At 37.9% G+C, this 20743-nt stretch overlaps 1 protein-coding gene across 1 annotated transcript in view; it reads left to right on the top strand.

Moving 5' to 3' along the window:
- Positions 1–822: 822 nt before the first annotated feature.
- The window catches only part of PPP4R4 (protein phosphatase 4 regulatory subunit 4), a 68356-nt gene continuing 48435 nt past the window's right edge, over positions 823–20743 (top strand). The window contains 2 exon segments of the mRNA XM_075753640.1: positions 823–1430; positions 1916–1989. Of these exon segments, the coding sequence (XP_075609755.1) occupies positions 1314–1430; positions 1916–1989 (191 nt within the window). The 5' untranslated portion in view covers positions 823–1313.

Below are 20743 nucleotides of genomic sequence, written 5' to 3'. Positions count from 1 at the left end.
GGCCATGTGTGAGTGGTGTGTAACCCCAGTCAGGGGAAGCAGTTATGATGCCTTCCATGTAGATTCACAATTCACTGCAAGGACTTCAAAGGGGTGGTTTTTTTTTTTTTTTTTTTTAAGATTAATATAAAGACATTCATTGGAGGAGTAAGCCGCTTTGGAGTTTTCATTAAAATCAGCATGTTTATAGGTTTCTTCTGTGTGAGTCTGCTTTGAAATGGCAGTGACAGCAGGGCAGGACGCTGGTGAGGGGTCCTGGCACAGCTGGCAAGGGACGTTACCCGAGCTGAGGGCGCGGTAGCAGTGGACGGGGAGCCCGCGGGGGAGGCCGCAGCAGCGGAAGAGGAGCTTCGGTGTAGCTGTAGCCGCGGGAGGGAAAGCCCATGGAGGCCACAGCTGTGGAAGGGGAGGCCCGCGGGCGGCCACAGCAGGCTGGGGGCGGGGGCCCGGCGGAGCAAGCTGGGCTGTGGGAGGCGCGCGCGAGTAACGGCCGCTGAGGGGGCGGCGGAGCCCCCCGCGCGTGCGGATCTTGCCGCTGCTTTGCCCCGCGGAGGCCGCTGTAGCGCCGCGTTGCCCCGGCGACCGGCTCGGCGGTGCTGGGGGGGCCCCACCGCGAGGGGCTGCGGGGCTGCCCCGGCCCGGATGCCGTGGCGCTCGCCCCCGCGCTGCCGGGGAGGGCGCCTGGGGGGGGGGGCTGCGCCGCGGGAACGGGACGGGGGCGGGGAGCGTCACTGCACCACAGCGACCGTCCCTCCTCCCGGGGTGGGAGGGCAGAGGCGGCACCCCGGCACAGGGCTGCTCCGCTCCGCGCCCTGCCCCGTTGGTGAGGAGCAAGCCCCGCTGCCCGGGCACCGTCCAGAGAGGCTCCGCCGTCCCCTCTCCAGAGGGCAGCCTGCCCTCCCTCGCATCCCCCGTGCGGACAGGGGCGGCCGGCGAAGAGGGGAAACTTGGCTCGAAACTCCCTCCCCCCCCCCGCCCCCGCCGAGGTACCAGCGGCTGCACCGGGTTCCCGGCGCCGGGGGCTGCAGGCACCGGCCCCGCTCCCTGCCCGCCCGGGCCAAGCGGAGCGGCGCGGCCGGATAAAGTTTCCCGTCAGGAGGCTCGGCGGGGGCGAGTGGCGGCGGGCGGCCGCTGCCGCAGTGTGTGCGCTGAGGCGAGGCGGCGGCGGCGGCGGCGGCCTCCCGGCGGCAGGAGGAAGGCGGCAGGCGCGGCTGGCGCGCTCGGAGGGGGTGTTGCGCCGTGTCGGTCCTGCCTCCTTCAGTGCGATGTGAGACTCGGGGAGAGCATCGGTTGCCAAAGGCTTTAGTTGTTACATGCATCCAATAATCTTCTTCTCCAAAATGGATTTTAGTCAGAGCAATCTGTTTGGATACATAGAAGACCTGCAGGAACTAACTATTATAGAGAGGCCAGTACGCAGGAGCCTGAAGGTATATACTTCAAAATAGAATGATGCTTTAAAATCCATATGAAACTGTGTCTCTTTGATTTATGTACAGCTAACTGAATAGGCAGTTTATTTTTTTACAGCACCGGGATACTAAAAATTTTTTTCAGTCGTTTTGGAATATGACTCGAATTCTGTATGTCAGGGACTTAATATTCCTAGTATAACACTATTAAGCTGGAAAAAAAAATAGACTAACTTAGCTTTTTATATGTGACTTATTTATACTTTAAGTGATTAATAGGGATAGTGTCTGTCATGGAACTCTACTTCTATTACATCCCATCTTTTCCCGGTGAAAGATTTATTTGATTGAATTTGAAATGTTGGCTAGAGATTTCAAGGATTAAATTCAAATTACTTGTGGAACTATCTCTGGACGTGGGGAGGAAGGGGTTGTTTTAAGAAGATTAAAATTAGCAAATAGTAAGGCATTGTAAACTTATGTCTCTATTTCATGCTTGACAGACACCAGAAGAAATAGAAAGATTGACAGTTGATGAAGAACTCAGTGATATTGAGAGGGCTGTTTATCTACTCAGGTATTTCCTAAAATATTATTGTGCAACATTGCTGACCATCATGCTTACATACAGTTTTTTAGTGCTTTACTCTTTACTCCTTTTATTTGCTGTCTTTTGGTAGTAGTTTGTTACTTTCTGTATATATGTATAGACGAGTTAAAAACAGGTACTGTATTTTTTTTTTTAAATGCATAGAATAGGATGCCTATGTACACGTATAAACATTTCTGAGTTTCTAATATGGCCCTCACCAACACTGAGTAGTACTTCATTTTCTTTTTCCCTGCAGTTGATTTTGCGAGATTCCCTGAGTGTTAACATTATAACACCAATCATTCAGTGGCTTCATATTCACTCTAAGGCATGAGCAGTTACCACAGACTGATAACAGAGCTGTTCAAGCGTACCATATGTATCTGGACTTTCAGAAGAGAAAACTTGAGAGATTAGTTTCGTAGTCCTTAGGAAATACTGTAGAAGATACTATATTAACACTTCCCTGTGTTCTGGCTTCTCATTTTACCTCCTCCTTCTTGTTATTTAAAGTATTTATTTGCAACTACTTGAATAACTTACATTTTGATAGTTTAAAATACAGATCTTTCAACTACTGTGTAAGTCATCTTGAGAGTAGATATGTTCTGAGGGATTTGGATTTGAATATGCATTTTTAAACAATGCCTAGTAATTAGAGAACCAGCTGCAGCTCCCTCTCAGTTTGCTTATTCTGCTGTTTTAAGTGCTCTTCTAGTCTATGCTTATCCTCAGTGTTTAGAGTACGTATTTTCAGTGCCTTAATTTTCCCTTTTTGGGGTGTGTAGCATTATTTTTAGGTTAACATTTTTGTCTACTGATACTACTTTTGATATTGAATTTCGTTTATTTTTTTTTAAATGCTGAACTTCGTTGAATAGTGGATTTTAAAACTTGCTTTGCTAATAGTTCCTGTAATCAAAGCAGTCTGTTGACTCTAGGGAAATTTAGAGAAAACAGTTTGCATGTGGTGCATATCATTGCAAAAGATGCATATCAATTTTGTTTTTTACTTCACAGCAATCAACATGGTTGACTTTTTGTCTTTTTTCCTTTCCCTGTTTGACAGCAAATTTCTCTGCTCTTTTCCCAATTAAAGATCATGTTTCTAGAAATATGTCTTTACTGGATCATTGCCTTGTTAAAGGTTAAAAGGTTCTACTTTGTATCTTTCATCCTACTAATTGCTTTTCAACCTGGCCTTGAACTTCTGACATCTTCATCTGCTTTCTCTCTACTTGAGCAGCTGTTCTGGGGACATAATATTCTTTTCCTTGTGATGAAGTTTTCATTTTTGCCTCTGCATTGTCCTCGTTGCTGAAAGGTAGCTTCATCGCCGCTTGATAAGCTTTGTGTGAGGCAATCGCTTACTGTGATTGTCCAGGTGTGTTGATATAATAATCCAGTGGAGGCTTTTGCTGTTCAATAGTATATTGCATTCCCTGTACTGAGTGAAGTATAAGCAAACGGAGTTGAAAAGCTGCCTGTAACACAGGTAGTGTCCTTTATATAGTGTACAAAGGTATGTATATTTGGCTTGTCTGGTGTTTTTTAATCTATCGTAATGCAGTACCCCTGCCTGTTCCTGTTTGATAATAATGTCAGTCTGGTCTTTCCATGCCTCATTTTCTCACAGAGATGCATTATTTGCTGTCCTCCAGGTTGTCCCTTATGTGGGACTCTCTTTGATGTTATCCAAAAAGACACTACCTTTTCTGAAAATCCTCCTATAAAAATTGCTTTGGTGAGATTGAAATGAATTGTTAATGATGTCTGTGTTGTGGTCCATTTGGAAAGGATGATGCTATCTCCATATACATTCAAAAATATGCAAGAACAATAATAGGAAGCAAATCTCTTACCTTAAATATCTACAAATAGTATCAAAATACTTAATGTTGTGTCATGTTGTCTTTTATATTGCCACTTATTTATGTAACCCTAATCTGCAAGTTGGAGATTTTTAATTTACTGAGGAGGATATCTTTAGTGTTGCTTGTACAGTACAATGGAGCTGACTAATACTGAGTGAAACCTTTGTATGATACAGGAAAGCTAATGTTTAGTAATTATTTCCTGTGAAAGTCTGAAAAGAGTCCTCACATTTTAATAGCTTTCATTCTGAACAAAAAGCCCAACCACTTCCTTCTCTTTTTGCATTCTCCTTTCCCTCTGAAACTTGCCCCCAACTTCTCCTCCTCACCTTTGAACTTGGATACTCCAGTCTGCTTATATGCAGTGTTGTATGTTTAGTAGATACTTGCTTTTTCTAGATTTCTACTTCTGAAGTCTTTTACTATTGTAGTCTGAAAACAGGTATGTTGACATCCTAGTTGGAGAGAATAGTACAGCCTTCTACTGTCTGAGATTTTTGGTGCCTGAATAGCATTTTTGTTTGGTTTCGATTCTTGCTATACTGTGTATATGAGGAGGTATTAATTTCCCATCTCTCATCAGTTTCATCAGTTCATTCTTCTTTTTTCACCTCTTGTATTACTTTTGATTTGCCAGTAATACTTTGGAGTTTCTGGCATGCTCTTTCTGTTCATTGTCTTCTAAGTATAAATAAATGTTCTTGGCAAATGGTGAGTATATTGACACATTAATCCTGTTTGAAACCCCACTTTTACAGGAATGCGGCTTTATTTTAATTGGTTTTCTATTGTTACCTATCATAGTTTGGTTTTACATTCTAAAGTCCTAATTGCAATTTTGATAATCTTAACAAGTTTACATATATATTTATATATAAAAAATTATTATTTTTAGGGGTGACTTTGCTTTCAGTCTCCCTCTTTCTGCCAGTGCTATTCTTCAGATAACTATGTAATGCAGTAGATTGACAAGATGATCTAGCTAGAGCTGATCAGTTTTAGTCAGATTAGTTTTCAGCTAAATCAACTCCTTGATTTGGTTCATCATGTGGATATAGAAACAGTTGTGCAAGCAAAAGGACAGGACTCTAGGTCTCCTGGTGGCCAGAATCACTTCAATATGACATAAGCGTAGGTGAACTTCAGCTTTAGATCATTATTGCTCACTTTTAATTAGGTAACATTCTGCAATTAGACTGAGCAAGTCCTAATTGAGTGAGAATGCACTAGCAAATTTGGCTGTCATTTGTTGTAATCTCAATTATCCTTGATTCTGTTTGAGGAACTGGCCTTCCTTAGATCAGGTTGTCAGGGATGTTTATGAACTTGCCATGGAAATCAAATGGATTTAGGTGCCTGAAGAGGGAGAGGCATCTGAGTGTCTAGGATCTATGTTTTAGAGCTTCAGGCTGAGTGCTTGAGGGTTTCTGGAGGGTCTAACTGGAATCACTGAAGAGTTGCATTCTGACTGTGTTATGGATGTTGCTGGCCCAATGGAAGGAGAACAAAATAGCTATGTGCTGCATCTCAACCATGTCGGTGTCAAGATTGATGGCTTATAAAACCATCAGTGGATTAAGACAAGCTGCCAGACTTTGCATCAAAGCGACTGAATAGTTTGCATTCCACTTCAGGGCATTGTGACCTCTGCCTGGACAATGGCAATAAGCAGCTCAGGGACAGTAATTTTTATTCCTGCTATGAACTTCTTCCTGTAGTCTTAGTTTCCATGTTTGCTGATGTTTGATTGATGTTATTACTTTTTTTAATTTGTCTTACTGTAGCTCACCCTTTTATGGCATACAGCCTATAGCAAAATATGTATTCTTTTCCTGATGTGAATCTGGTTTGGATACAAGGACGGTTACTGGCATGCACACTGTAGCGTGGTTTGTTTTCTGAGGATAGATCTCCCTGGGGGTTTTACATTGTACTGTATTATTTTGTATTCAGCTACTTTTTGTTTATTTGTGTGTTAAAGCTTCTAGGCCTTGACATTTCTGTCGTACTCAAAATAACAGGGTAATAATGAGTTATCAAGATGGAAGATTGAATTATTCACCCTTTTGGGAACATAAGGTACTTTGGTTTTGGAGTGATCCTATCTCTCAGTTTAGCTAACAACTCCCCTCCAAAACATTTAGCACAATTTTTGAAGACACAATAGATACTTTATCTAGATTGGAAAGAATTCAATGCCTATAAACTTTAGTAAGTGTTTAAAAAAAAAAAAGAAGTTTTACTTTATTGTAGTCATCTTTGATTAGCTGAAGTATTCTCAAATTCTAAACATCTTTTTATACACTATATGTTGTTAATTGTGAGTGTCAAAATCACTATTATTTAAAACATTTTTTAATTTTTTTATTTTCCTTTTAGTTTTCGGTCTTCAACATGTTAGTTTTGGAGATTTTCTTTTCTCTGTAGGTGCAGGCAACTCACCTTTGAATGTAAATGAAAGCTTTAATTTAAATGTAACTTTAGGAGATGATTTTCTAATATAAACATTGTGTCAATTTTTTTTTTTGGTTACTTAATTGTGAGAACTGGCTAGTCTATTCAGATTATACACCTTCTGAATTTATGATCCTCATGCATACATAGTATACTGAAAGATCCAGCTGTCATGCTGAGCACGTTGGAAAATAATTCTTCCAACTATACTGGCAAGTTGTAACTACTAACTTAAAGAGAATTTCTTTTTGTTTTCTTGGGCATAATTTAATAGTGTCTTTTATTTTGTAAATCGCAACTTAAATTTTATTAAAGTTGCATTCCTGATTCACTTAGTTGGATGTATAAATTAGTTGCTTGACCTTGACTCTGTTATGCAAATAAATTAATGTTTATGAAACCGATTCTTTCACCTTAAAGTGAAAAGTGTACCTGTAGTCTTCTGAAATGATGCTAAGTCACATACTTTCATTAAAATTTAGATTTGTGCAAATACTTCTCTTGAACATATTTGCTGAGTTGAAACTACAGCTGAGGAACCAGCTGTAAATATCCAGAGCAGAGTTTAAAAAAAAAAAAAAGGAGAGGGAGAAAAATCTTCATTTCAGTTTTCTTCCTCAGGCCACAGTCAGTGCAGGAAGATGGCAGTGCCAGTCCTCTCCCCATTCTAGAATTTGTGCTACATTTGCCCTTGTGCCTGCACAGCACATTGGGGAATTTATCTGAGGCAAACCCTGAAAATCATGGTTAGTTTTAAAACACATAACGGCGTGATTGAGGACTTGGTGCACCTTGAAAAAGACCTGTGCCAGCGCAAAGGAATCAGGCAGCAGCATGGGAACAGTGCTTGGAAGTGGGTGAAATGGCTTTGAGACTTAACGCAATGTTTGGCTGGCTTATAGTATTCATGAAGCTAAGGTTTCCCGACGTATAGTTTCACAGTCAAGCTGAATGAAACTCTTCCTGTATAAGAAAGAGTAGCTTTTCCCTCCTTTCCTTACGTGACTGCGTGTTACTGATAAATTTTGTGTGCCAGTGCTAATACTATTGCAGCCATACAGTCTTGGGCAGATTAGGGAACTGATACTAATTCTAATAAATTTTTCAGGTACTTGCTTACAACAAAATGTGCAACTGCATGACTGCTCGTGCTACTGTGTGCGTGAGCAGAGAAATCACAGCTGGTAGATCACCCATCAATAGCAGAACATGTTTAGTTCGGGTTACTCTATCTTGAATCTATACTTTGAATCTGTGAAGTCAAGTACTGGTTGAAATGATCAGAAAGTATAAAGTATCAGCTGTAGTGTATATAATGAGCCATTTGACATTAAATGGACTTCTGGAAGTCTACATGAGAGCTCTCATGAGTAAGATCAGTGGTCCTCTTCCTTATGCATTGATAAATTCTCCTCTGGAGATGTCAATTACATGTATGTTTCAGAGGATCTTATAAAGAGAAACTAGGTAGCTGTGTGGATATCTTTTTCAGTAGTAAACACAGTTGAAAGAACTGTGGGTTTCCTTAACTTCTATAAATTGTTCTGTTGCCCTGGGAAAACCTTATTATGCTCTCCTAGAAAAGATCTACATAGGAATATCCAGCTAATTATTTACAATGTTTGTTTCTTTCTACATGACAAATCCCATACAGGAATAGCATGTTGCCCAGCAGGAGACCGAGTTTGTTTTGTTTTTGTTTAGAAGAGCACTGGTGTTTAATAAATCACTTTTAACAGCTGCACAGTTCATTTTGAGATGGCACATAATTAATGTGTAAGTATAATAATTCTCCTTTATATTACCTTCCTTAGAAAGCTCCAAGTGTTTATAACAACATTTTGTACTTGTGAGGAGCTTTTATCCTCATGCTTGCTCAATATTACTAATTTATGTTTGTATCCTTTGCCTAATTTGGCAAGAGATAATAGTATTGCACTAGTTTATGTCAGGACCTGAAGATGCATCCAGTAGAGACTGCATGAGGATGTAGATGGTAAAACTATGTTTTGTGTTGAAATATATCAAAGGTACAAACTCCTCAAAGAGAAGGTCAAGCTCTCCATTCGTGACAAGTCTGAGAATGCTTTCACATGATGGTGCCCTGTAATGTAATGACTGTCAGATGTTAGTGACTGAAACAAGTATCTAGTGGATTTTCTTGCAAACTTACAGTTTTGTGAGGACTACTTTGTTGTAGGCATAGGGAACCCTTCACATGTCATGGTGTGATGCTTCCATGGCTCTGTATTCTGACTCTACTTCATTGGTTGCTGACAGAGAGAAGCAGTAGCAGTTAGTACTGGTCCAGTTACTCTTCCCCTAAAAGCAGTAGCAGACAGTTCAGTTTTGTGACTATCAGGATAGTAGCATGGACCATTACCGGTTCCAAAAATTCAAGTATGCTGAGACTCTTCAGAATAATGATTCTTAGTGCTGCTACACCACATACTTTTACATTCAGGGCTCTTTTAGATACTCCGCTGGATCTCCGCAAAGCAAGGCAGATAACACTCCATTATGTATTGGTTCCCATTGCTGCACTTTGTAAACTTTGTGTGAAGGGAAATTGTTTTACTGAGGTGAAATTCTGATTATAATTTAAGGACTTCAGGAACTAGGACTGCAGGCTTGTGCCTGTGTCTGTACCTCAGCTGATATGCTATGACAGGAATAATTTGGAATGAGACAAGAAATAGCTTCACTGAATTTAAAATTAAGTCTGTTCTCTGGGGTATACTTGTAGAACTGTTTTATTTAGCTATTTTTAGAGTTAACTTTAGTAATATTAATGTTTGGCCTTTGTTCCACCAGCTGGCAGTCTAAATGCCAACACTGTGGTAAAGTTACACTGGATCTTTGTCAAGCCTCGGACCCCAAAGCTTTGGCACGGGAAAGAAACCAGGATTATTTCATCACTTAAACAGACGTTTTTACACCAGGAAAACAAGCTGGGAATGTAGACAGTTCTTGAGACTAAGCAATTCAAGGAGGTCTCCATTATTCATTGAGAAGTTCTCCTACTTTGGTAGAGGCATCTTATTTAATCTTTAACAGACAGCTTTTTCTATAAGAAAAGTTCCCCATAGATCTTGGAGACAAACTGAAAAGGAAATTGGAAGTGATTTCTGTAGTGAGGATTTCTATTGACATAGTGTGGCAAAACCCATATTACGGCTGAAGAACCAACTGTTTAAATTATACACAGTTATAGGACTCTGCCTGAAAAAGAAGGTCGCTTCAGATTCCAAAAGTGATGCCACAAGTGGCATCTCTAGCCAAAGACAGAGTTATGTCCTCAGGGAAGGATTTTTAAAGGTAGGCTAGTGATGCGAAAGTAGCGGGAATCTTTTCATTTTAACATGATAGTCATGGGAATGCTATGTAACTGAGTTGTTCTTGTAACTCACACTTTGAGAACTAACATGTCACTGGCGTTTTTACATCTTGTTTCTCCTCCCTCCCTGCAGTATATAATTACCTTCCTTGATCAGGTTGTGTATAGGTCTTTCCAGTCTGAACAATAACCATATCCCTTGCAGGCTTTGAAAGTAAGGGTTCTCTAATTCTTATGCCTCAGTCTGTTAAAACTGGTTTTTCGTGGCTATCGCATTCACTGTAGTTCTTGAAGTTGCTCCTCTTTCATGAATAACCTTGCTGGTCTCACTCAGACACTTTTTGACAAGATGGAGTCTTTCCCATTGAATGTTAATTCCCTATAGCCTATTGGATGAACACTTCTGTCTACGGAAGAAAAATGTCTTTCTGCTTTATGAGTCATAATAAAACAGAATGAGAAATAGACAACCACTTGGAAACCTCTGCTAGATCTCTTAGATACATCTGTCTGAGGCATGCTTTATTGCCTCTGGCTGATACTTTTATACAAGCAGGAAAATGTACAGATATTTCATATGCATGTTATTATTTGAATGGACTCTTGATGATACAGGTATTCTTAATTAATTTCTACCTTTTAGCTTTTTTTACATTCAAATAAATGTTTCTGCATGTTTCTTTTTGCAAAGCATTCACCTACAAGGGGTTAATGTTAAGGAATAAAAATATCAGGCTCTGGATATATTCCTCCGTGTCTTGGTAGCAGTTGTTTCAGGAGCAGTTTTCTTTATTGCGTGTTGTGTGCCTGTGGGTTCTGAGAATGTGTACAACTCTCATGTGCCAATTAGCTGAGTCATTCCTTGTCAGTGCTATCAATTCACAGCAGGATGGAGGGGAATTGCTATGCTTTCTTGAACTTATTTACAACAATAGTTAACATCTTGCCCATTTATCCCTTACATACTAGTGGACTTTAGATACCTACACCTTTCCTAACAGATTCTATGGGTAGACAGTACTACTTAGTCATTGTATAATTTCAAAATTACACACTCTTTGTTTACAGAAACATGCTACAGTGTGATTTTTAGTCCCAGTGTTTCTCTGTAATTCCTGCTTTCCTGTTCTTCCACTGTTCTTAAATTTACTGTAGCATAAGAAAGTCAGATTCAGGCTGTCTGTAAGCAGGGACAGGTGAACTGACATGAATGGAATTGCATCATTTTAAGTGTGTATGAATCTGAGCTGAGTATAACAGCTATGGGTCTTGTTTTATTGACTTTATCTACTTATGAGTAGCCAGGAAGGTATTTGTAGGTCTTCAGACATTTTTTTTAAACTTACATTTTCTGTAAGATTATATAAATAAAGGTGACTAGCATCACCAAGTCAAAATTATGTATAATGGTGAAGAAAGACCAAAGCCTCAAAGAGCATAATCTTACATTCTTTCTAATGGGGGGAGGGGAAAGTAATTTATCCATTCTTCTTGTCCTTATCCATTTTTCAATAATCATCCAGTTTAAGAATTCTTCTGCCTTTGCAAATAGATCAATACAGACATTTTTTCTGAAGGCATTTTTCTCATAGGTTTTTAAACTTAAAGCTTCCACTTGATTGTGGAAAAAAATAGGAATTTCTTTTTCTTTTCCCAGTGTATCTTAAATCAGAATGATGTAATTTGTTTTTATTTTTTTAAAGCCACAATGCACTGTTAAGTTTGAATAAAATTGCAGAAGTTGCCACAGGGTTTTCTGTGGCAGTCCAGAATCATGAAGAAGGGTATAAGCAGAAAGTCTTGGAGCCCTTGGTTTTTTGCTTATGAGAATACCTTTACATACAAATTGTCAATTATGTCCCTGGGTTTTTTTGCTTCTGGGAAAAGCTTTGTGTGTGAATTGTCAATTATGTCCCTAGTAAAAAGCTTTGAGTCTACTTTTCTTGAAGTAAAACCGGTGAATTAATTTGGGTAGGTATCAGTTAGCTTTCCCTCCCATGACTATTGTTGAACAACATTAAGCACTAGAGCCATCAGTTTATGCTAAGATTAAATAGAAGTTGTTCAAAGCTTCCTGTATAACTCCAACACATTTCTCTTTACCAGTTGGAGAAGAGCAGGAAAGTTGGATTCAAGCTGGGTCGAAACATTGATAGCTCAATTGATATAACCAGAGCTGCACAGTAGGAGAAGTGCTGTTGCACTCAGTAATACCAATACATTTTGCTTGCAAGGGGTTATGTCTGTAAAATGGGATGATTTACTCTTTGCCTGTGCAGCTGACCAGCTTGTGGTCTGACTTTTCAAAGTAGTATATACTCTCTGGTGTGTTTTTTTCCCCCCTCCTTTCCCCTCCCCCCCCCCCCTTTTTTTTTTCCCTCCTGCCTTGTGAAATTGCTTGGTAACTTCTTTTACCAAGAGTATGTATTTGAGAAGGCTAGACTAGGGACAGTAAGGAAATATTTTAAAAGTGCTAACTATGTTTTTGTTGTAAATATGAACTGATTGTATTGTTTCTGACAGAATAAACTTATGTAAAAGCGAAATGTGAAGGACATCTGCTTTAATATACATATTTACATGGTAATATTGCTTACTTTGTTGTGCAGGCCTGGAGATAAAAATGCTGGCTTTAAAGGGAGAAACAGCAAAGATGCCATTTTCACTGCTGAAATTGTAACTGAGCTTTTTGAGGAGGAGGATTTATGTCCATATTAAATAGCAAAACATGAGTCACTGCCTCATTGCTGCTTGCACCAAAATTCTTCTGTTATAAACAGTTAATCTCCTTTTATGTAATTTCATTTAAAAGCTCAAGTTTAGGATACCTATTTCTCTGCTGTTTTGGGAAGTGGAAGTTATTTAGGGTATGGTCTTCAGGACAAGACTTATTTTTATTTTTGCTTTTTACAACTGCATCAAGTACTAACCACTAAATCAATGGAGGAAAAGAATGATGACTACTTAAAATTAGTCTGCTTCTTTAGTACAGGTTTTAACCCTACAGTATGTCTATTTTGTCTTATTTTTATCACCATGTAAGGCCAACTGTAGGTGCATTTTAAGGGTTATTTGTAACTTCTTTTGAACCTTGCATGCCTGTTGTATTACGCATGAAGAAAATACTTGCACCATGAGTTTATAATAAATGATTAGGTTCATACTGGTATGGTAAAATCAACTCTTAAGGACAGATAAATGCACTTGTGCTTTGATCACTTAAACCATCCCACCTATTTGAAAGTGATGTGTTGGAGAGTAGATAGATCAAGAAAATTAATATCCAGATCCTTGTATCTTATTGTTTGCCAATTCTGAAGGCTTTAAGTACTTTTCCAGTGTCTCATCTTATCTCCTGATTAAATGAAGTTGACTTTTTTTTTAAATGAACTATTGAGAAGTGGCAGCTTTTGGATCTATTATGTATAATGCCCCACACCTAGAAGACCCATGAGTTTAAGAAGATTCTAAGTAGATTTCAGTACTTGTTAGGTCATTTGAGGTGTTCGCTCACCTTATGTGCTTTTTAGTGAAGGATGCAAGTACTAGGGTTTTGGTTGCTGCTTCCCCTTTTTGAGTTCAACATACAGAGGACTGATTTTATTTTCCCCCACATGTTATTCCTTCCCTTGCAAGTGCACGCATCTTATTTTCCTTTTCTTTGCCAGCATCCTTGTGACTGGGGCTTTGCCTTAAGTTCATTCTCTTCAGGAGACTACACACTGAATAGCAGTGGGAGATGGTTTGTGTAGCATCTGTAAAGACTACGTTGGCTCTGTGATACTCATAAAGAACTTTGGAGTTCTGGATGCACTGAAATAACATTGATATTCTAAGCACTGTGTACTGTTTTTAAGGTAAATTCTACCTGTAGATATCCATTTGCATGGATGCTGTAAAAGTATTATTCGTGAAAATAATATATTGTGTTATTATTCCACAGTGAGTTTAGATGAAAAATTTACTGCCCTACACCTTTTAGTGATCAGTTAATTCTGTTCATTTTCAGTAACAAACCAACCGAAGGCAGGGGGGGAAAGCAATGTGCAAATGGTGTTGTATCAGTGGTTGCCTTTCACTGTAGTTTTTCTTTTTCCATGTTACTTTTGCTTCCATAGAAGGATATTGATACTAACATAGTAAATAGATAAGCCAGATATTCTGGTGGTTAACATGGGTGTGCTGTGAAGAATCTATGCAGTTGAGCATTTGACATGCATTCAAAAGAGAGAGATATTCTTTTCTTCCAGAGATGATTCTGAACTAATTTTAGTAAATGTGGGTGGAATTACTGGTAAATGCTTTATTTATTCTTTCCATTGCAGAATGTCAAACTCTTTTTGGGATAATTGTACTGTTAGAAATAATGTAAAATATGAGTATGTGAGGAAAAAATAGTCTTAACAAAAGGCTGTTTAAGATTGTTGTAGTAATTTTGAAGGTAGGGAATGTTATTGGAATTATAAGTACCTAAATCTAGTTGGGTAGACAGGAGGATTCTGGTGGTGTGCTCATAATGATTTTAACAGGAATGTAAATACAGATGAATTATCTGTATATATAATACTCATTTTTATCTACTGTTTAAAATTATTATGCCAGAGAGCTGGAAATTTGCAAGACTTGTGTCATCACTTCAATTTGTTTATTATGTTAATTGTATTGTCTGGTTTGATTATCTGTCCACTCCAAGCTGTATGCCGTTAACAGAACAAATCTCATGTATTTCTAAGACATATGACTCTGACTCTTTTTTCATTTTAATTAAGTAGCTGAATTTCATCCTGCTTTCCAAAGTGAACATGAATCAAGTAAAGCACTCTTTTGTTTGACAGAATGTGAATCAGCAACAGCTTGGAATTGAAGTAATTTTTAGTTATTTGCATGTTTACCTCAGAAAGCTGCCTTTGATCTATGGTTGCTTCTGATGGATGAGGAAACAACACCAGAGTTAGCTGTTTGACATTGTATTGCTGATGCATGTAACTGCTTCAGTTTGAAGTAGATGTCCAATACTACTTGAAAATATTTGAATAACAAACAGAAGGCGAACAGACAAGGTTTTCCACTTCTGAGCTGTCTAAAAGCTAGCTTATATGAGGACTAAGTTCACAGTTTGGTGTTTGTTCTCTAATTATTTTTTTTTCTTTTGAGTCACTGTGTCCTTAGAGTATGACAGCAATAATTTGTTAGAAATTTAGTGTTAACTGAAGTCATCCTGAAGTCACAGTCAGATTTTCTTGGTTGGGAAAAAAGAACTGCTTCTACAGCTAAAGCTTCAAAAGAGTTTCTAAAATTTCAGATACATTTTTCAATTTTACAATTTTGCTTCCATATTTTTCAAACTGAAACATGAGTTCAGCTTATTATATATGATATCTATCTACTTACAATATCTCTATAAATATATAGATATATTTCTCTTGTATATGAAGGAAAATGCTGCAAGCAATAGCTTCAAACCCTTTAGGTCAGTCTCTTTACCTTTTTTTCTTTTCCTCCTGGCTTTTCATTCACTATACTCATACGCTGTACTTTTGTTCTGTACTCAGCGTTCTTTACAATATCTCTACTGGTCTTTTACATTGCCATTTTCTTTTGATCCAGTCTGTGTGATTTTGAAAATGCATAGTCAACTCATGTACAAAGTATGTTTTATGTACCATTTGTCTATGTCATAGTGGTTGATGCAGAAACATTGATTTTGTCGTTCCAGATCTTATAAGCCTATTCTAAAAAGTTTGGACCTTTTGGAAGATGGCTTAAAAGTCCTAGCTGTACTTTAAGTCTTAGAAGATTATGGTTATTTCAGGCTTTTACCATTGTCTTCAATATAAACCAAACTCTTGTGTATACAGAAAAGGGTTTTTTTATGACGCAATGCAGATACAGACAAACGGACCAGTAACAGTTACTTTTCTAATCTTTGATGTGCTTTTCCTCATGGTATGCAGAGGAATTCCTAATGGAATTAGTATAGCATAGTTCAGTTTTAAATGATTAAAGAGACTCATAGCAAGGGCTGAGCTGAAGGGGTGATATCTTCTGTTAAAGCAGTCAATAAATCTTAAAAAAATAGACAATTTTTATTTTTAGACCTGCGAGTCTATTTTCTAAAGGAGAGATTGAAATGTACAGATACTTCTTTCTGCATCAAGAGCCTTTACGTATTTCTGAGAAGATTCTCATAAACTTCCACAATTATTAGATTAGAGTTGCTATGGAATTGATACAAGATGGAATATGTTATGGTCAGAAAGGATGAGAATGCATGATAGAAAGACACAGATAAGTAATAAAGTGGGAGCTTTTGGATCAATTCTGTATAATGTCCCACACTTATAAGACCCATGAGTTGAAGAAGACTCTAAGTAGGTTGCAGTACTTGTTAGGTCATTAAAGTGTTCATCTCTTTCACGCCACAACTAGCTTTGTGGATGAAATACACTGATACAAAAAATAAGACTGGAGAATGAAAAGTGATCCTGTCTAATTTAGACTATAAGATAAATTTAGGTCAGCAGAAGTAATTTAACCTTCTAGAATTTGGTTAGCATCTGTGATTCTTCCACCCCCCCGTCCCCCTGCCACTTTCTGTGTAGAAAAATTAAAGGCCTTGTACTTTTTCAGAAGACTTCTTATATCATATAATGCATACTGTGAAATGACAAATCTTGCTGAAAGTGAAAATTATAAATTCTGAGTCAGTGAATGAGGACTGAGCAGAGGGGGAAATAGTATCAGCTACTAGCTCATTTTTGTTATATCACCTGGGAATTGGAAATTGCATTATCTTGATCTTGAAGTGAAAAGGGTGGTTTTACTTTTCAAATTTAGACTCAAAATAAAAAACACCAAGGTGAATTCCACCCAGAGACAACACAAAATGCAATATGTGTTATAAGTCATGTAAGGAAGAGGAAACACTTGTCTTCTAGGAGATAATATAGTTGGTACTAGGGTAATATTTGGGAGGAAAAATGTGTTCCTTTGAGGCACTTTCTATGTTCTTGAAGCTTTTCTTAAAATTCAAGGGAGAAAAGCTTAATGTTTCCTCATGGTAATTAGTGTTTAAACTCACAGAAACTTATGATGTTAGGAAGAATGAAGTTATTGTATCATTATAGTACATTTGTTTTGGCTCGGGAACAACAAGGAGTGTTTGTATGAATTAGAAATCCTTTCTCTCTTTGACAGTTGTTCAGCAAGTAAACAGAAATAAGAAACTTCAGTTGACTGAACTGATCCTGGTAAACAAGGTTACTATGAATATAAAAGTACTGTGCAGCTAAATCTGGGTTTTCCATTCTTACAGTAATTGCATTAGAAGTTTTATTTGTAGTGGTGCATGTTCAGTTATGTACTAAGATCAGATTAATTTCTTGGTTTTTTAATATATAGATCATGTATACTTTATTCAGATGTGCTGTAAAATGGCCACAGGAACATATATATGAAGGGGAAAATCAGGATGGGAAAGTGGTTTTGAAAATGAGATTTTAATTGAAAAGGGTTACCATGTCAATTGCAAGAAGGTGTTCATACTGCAATATTGTCAGGACTTCTGACTTCTTGAAAATGGATATTAATCAGGTGTTACATTTTCAGATTAATTTTATTCTATCTTATTTTCAGCAGAATTATAGAAGCCTGAAAATACAAGTTTCTTCTTTTTTTTTTGCTCTGGCTAGACAGGTAACAGAGGGAAGGGTTAAAGGTCAAAGCTGCTTATTGCTTCTTGGGCCCCATCACAGTCTTGAACTTGGTTACAATCTGGTTTATATCCGTATTACAGAATCTTGCATATTGTTATAAATTTCATATATATGAAGGCTTGCTTACATAAATGTTATAGTATATTAGTACACACAGAAAAAGGGCATTGGCTTCTAGGACAATTTAAATTAGTTTTGAGGTTGTTACAAATGGCACCCAGCTAACTGTGGTCTTCAGAAGGTGTTCTGACAGTGAAGAAAGTGCAGTATACAGCTTAGGAGCCCCAATATTGTATTTTAATACATAAGATTGGTTTATAATATATAAAATAGTTAAGATGATACATAGATCTGTAATTATGCATATATGTTGTGTCTAAATGAGTAATGTTTTTTAAATTTTTGTACTATCATTTTTTGAGAAGGAAGCCTCTTGTTTTAGCAGTTACTGAACAGTGCCAGAAATGTAAGCAGTTCAATACATCGGATATCTGATTTAAAAAATATACCCCAAGTATTTCGTGTATCTTTGCAGTTTCAAATCCTAGGGCAAATTATCAGATAAAACATCATTTTAATTCCAGATACTTTTTTTGTCATTTGCAACATGGTAGAGGATAATGTACAGACAATTTTGTACAGCACTTATATGGTCTATAAAATCTCCCTTGTAATATAGTTTCAAGACTGTGTTAATGTTTGTGCAGCTCATGCTTCTCAGTCTTTGTTCAACTGAGGCTCTTAAAGGAAGTTATTTTTATTAAATGACAAATCCTTCCATGGGACTGGATCTGTTTATAATGAACTTACTACAATGTGTGTCAAATAGATGTTCAGATACTCCTGGTATATAATTTATGTTTACAGAAGTATACTTAAAATGTAAGCATACATAACATGAAATAAGAGGAAAGTTACTGCTTTACACCAGTATTAAGAAAGGATTGTACTTTTACAGAAAATACCAGATTGTATTTTATGAAAGGAGTATTTGCTTTGAAATAAAATGAAAATTACTCTTAAAATCACTCATCAATATTTGTAATTTCAAGACAATTTTTTGCTCTCTAGATTTTTTCCCCTTTTTGTTACCAAGCCCCTGAAATTATACAATCAAAAACAAAATTTAAAAATAAAATCTGTAAAAATGTTAGTTTTTACTTAGCAAGAGAAGTATGTAGAAGGCAGTTTAATAAATGTTACGTCTATGTCTTCCTGTCTGCATAGGAAGGATTGCTATATAAAAATCTTCACAACAGAAGTAAAGAAGATACTCTAAGGCAGTCTTATGGGTCAAGCACTTTTATGTTATTGACAGAAATATTTATCTGGATTTCTAGTTTGCCTTGGCAACCAGTATATTGTACAGGAGAACAGAAATCCTGGAAGAAGAATTGATACTGAGTCATTCTGAATAGGCTAAATCCTGTCAGATACTGAGCTTTTATATAAATAGGAAATTCATTTTAGGATTTATGAATCAGTCACAGAATAGTTTAGGTGGCTGGGGACCTCTGGAGGTCATTTGGTCCAATGCCCTGCTCAAAGCAGGGCCACCTTCCAAGTCTAATGTAATTTGGTGTTAGATCAGGTTGCTCAGGATATCGTCCAGATGTGTTTTGAGTGTCTCCAAGCATCCCCCCAACCTCTGAGCATCCTTTTTCAATGTTTGGCAATTTTCTTTGTGAATTTCTTTTTCCTAATACTTTCCTAATACAGTTATTGAATACTTTATTCATTTTTTTAATCACGTTATTCTCATCCCTCACCCATTGAAGTTGGTAAATTTTTACTTCTGTTTTCAACAAATGCAGATTTAAAAGAACACAGAGCATTTTGGAATCTTGCACTGCACAGGGTGTGGAGTTAACACTGTAATCCCCTGCAGCCATCCATCAGAACTTCTAGGTTTGTAAAACTAAGTTACACAAACCACGGACTTCAGTGGCTGATTCAACAATGGCTGTTTAGCAAATCATTTTTGCTGAACTGATACAGTTAGCCACAGTGTTAAAGAAAAGTCAGTTCATAAACACAGTGCTTTAGTTAGAGCTTGGGTAAACATCATACCTCAGTCATCTTTACAATGCTGTGTTCTGCTCCTGTCATTGTGTTTTGCAGGCTAGTGCAAGTGAAGGAGAGAGAGAGATGTAAATCTATCTTTTCAAACTCCTTTGTGGTAATATTCTCTTGGGGAACATTCAGTGACTAATCTTCTTTCTTCATGCTGTAGAAGGAGCTGTAGTCCTTCATTCCCATTCCAGATAAAAATTTTCCTAATTGAATACCCAGGGACTTTTTAAACTCTTTTGTTCTTATTTTGCAGAATCCATTTTAAAAAATGCTTTTAAAATTAAACTCAGATTGGATTTTTAAGTATCTATTTTAAGTAGTTAGGTTTTTTTAAATATAAGAAATCTTATTGTCTGCCCTGAGCTTGCTGAAAGTTTGCAAACCTGGAAATATCTATCTTGAATATGAGAATCATAGTATAGTTGTGGTGGGAAGGGACCTCTGGAGAGCCATCTAGTCCACCTCCCTGCTCAAAGCAGTGTCAATTAGAGCAATATATTCAGAGTCTTGTCCTGAACTCAGGATTTTGAATCCTAAGGATGGAGACTCCACCTCCTGTCCCAGCAATTAATTCCAAAGTTTGAACACTCTGATATTAAAGAACTTATTTTTTTAAGGTTTAAGTGGAATTTCCTGTGTATTCAATTTGTGCCCATTGCCTCTTGTCCTGTCGCTGGGCACCACTGGAAAGAATCTGCCTCCATCTTCTTTACTGCCTCCCATCAGATTTTATACATACTAAATAAGGCCCCTAAGCCTTCTCTTTTTGAGACTAAAAATCCCTGTTATCTAAGCTTCTGCTCAAATATTAGATGCTGTAATCCCTTAATCGTTTTAGTGGTCCTTTGATGGACTCCCATCTGTCTCTGAGTTTCTTGTGCTGAGTAGAGAAGAATAATTACCTCCCTTGAGCTGCTGGTGATGCTTTTCCTAGCACAGCCCAAGATGCTGTCAACCACCTTTTGACTCGACACAATGCTGGCTCCTGGGCAGCTTGGTGTCCATTGGAACCTCCAGGTCCTTTCTTGCCACGCTACTTTCCAGCTGGCTGGCCCCCAACCTGTTCTGGTGCTTGGGGTTATTTATTGCTCCACAGATGCAGGACTTGCATTTCCCATCATTGAACTTTGTAAGATCCCTGTTGGTTTGTTTCTGCAGCTTGTTGAGGCAGCAAAACCATCTGGTCTATCAAACCCTCCTCCTGGTTTAGCTGAGGGTGCACTTTGTCCCATCATCCAGGTCATTAACGAAAACGTTAAACAGTATTGCTGGTTGCCTTACCATTG

The sequence above is a fragment of the Balearica regulorum genome, chromosome 5 (assembly GCF_011004875.1).
Source record: "Balearica regulorum gibbericeps isolate bBalReg1 chromosome 5, bBalReg1.pri, whole genome shotgun sequence".
Lineage (NCBI taxonomy): Eukaryota > Metazoa > Chordata > Aves > Gruiformes > Gruidae > Balearica > Balearica regulorum.
This window is presented reverse-complemented; position numbering and strand designations above follow the sequence as displayed.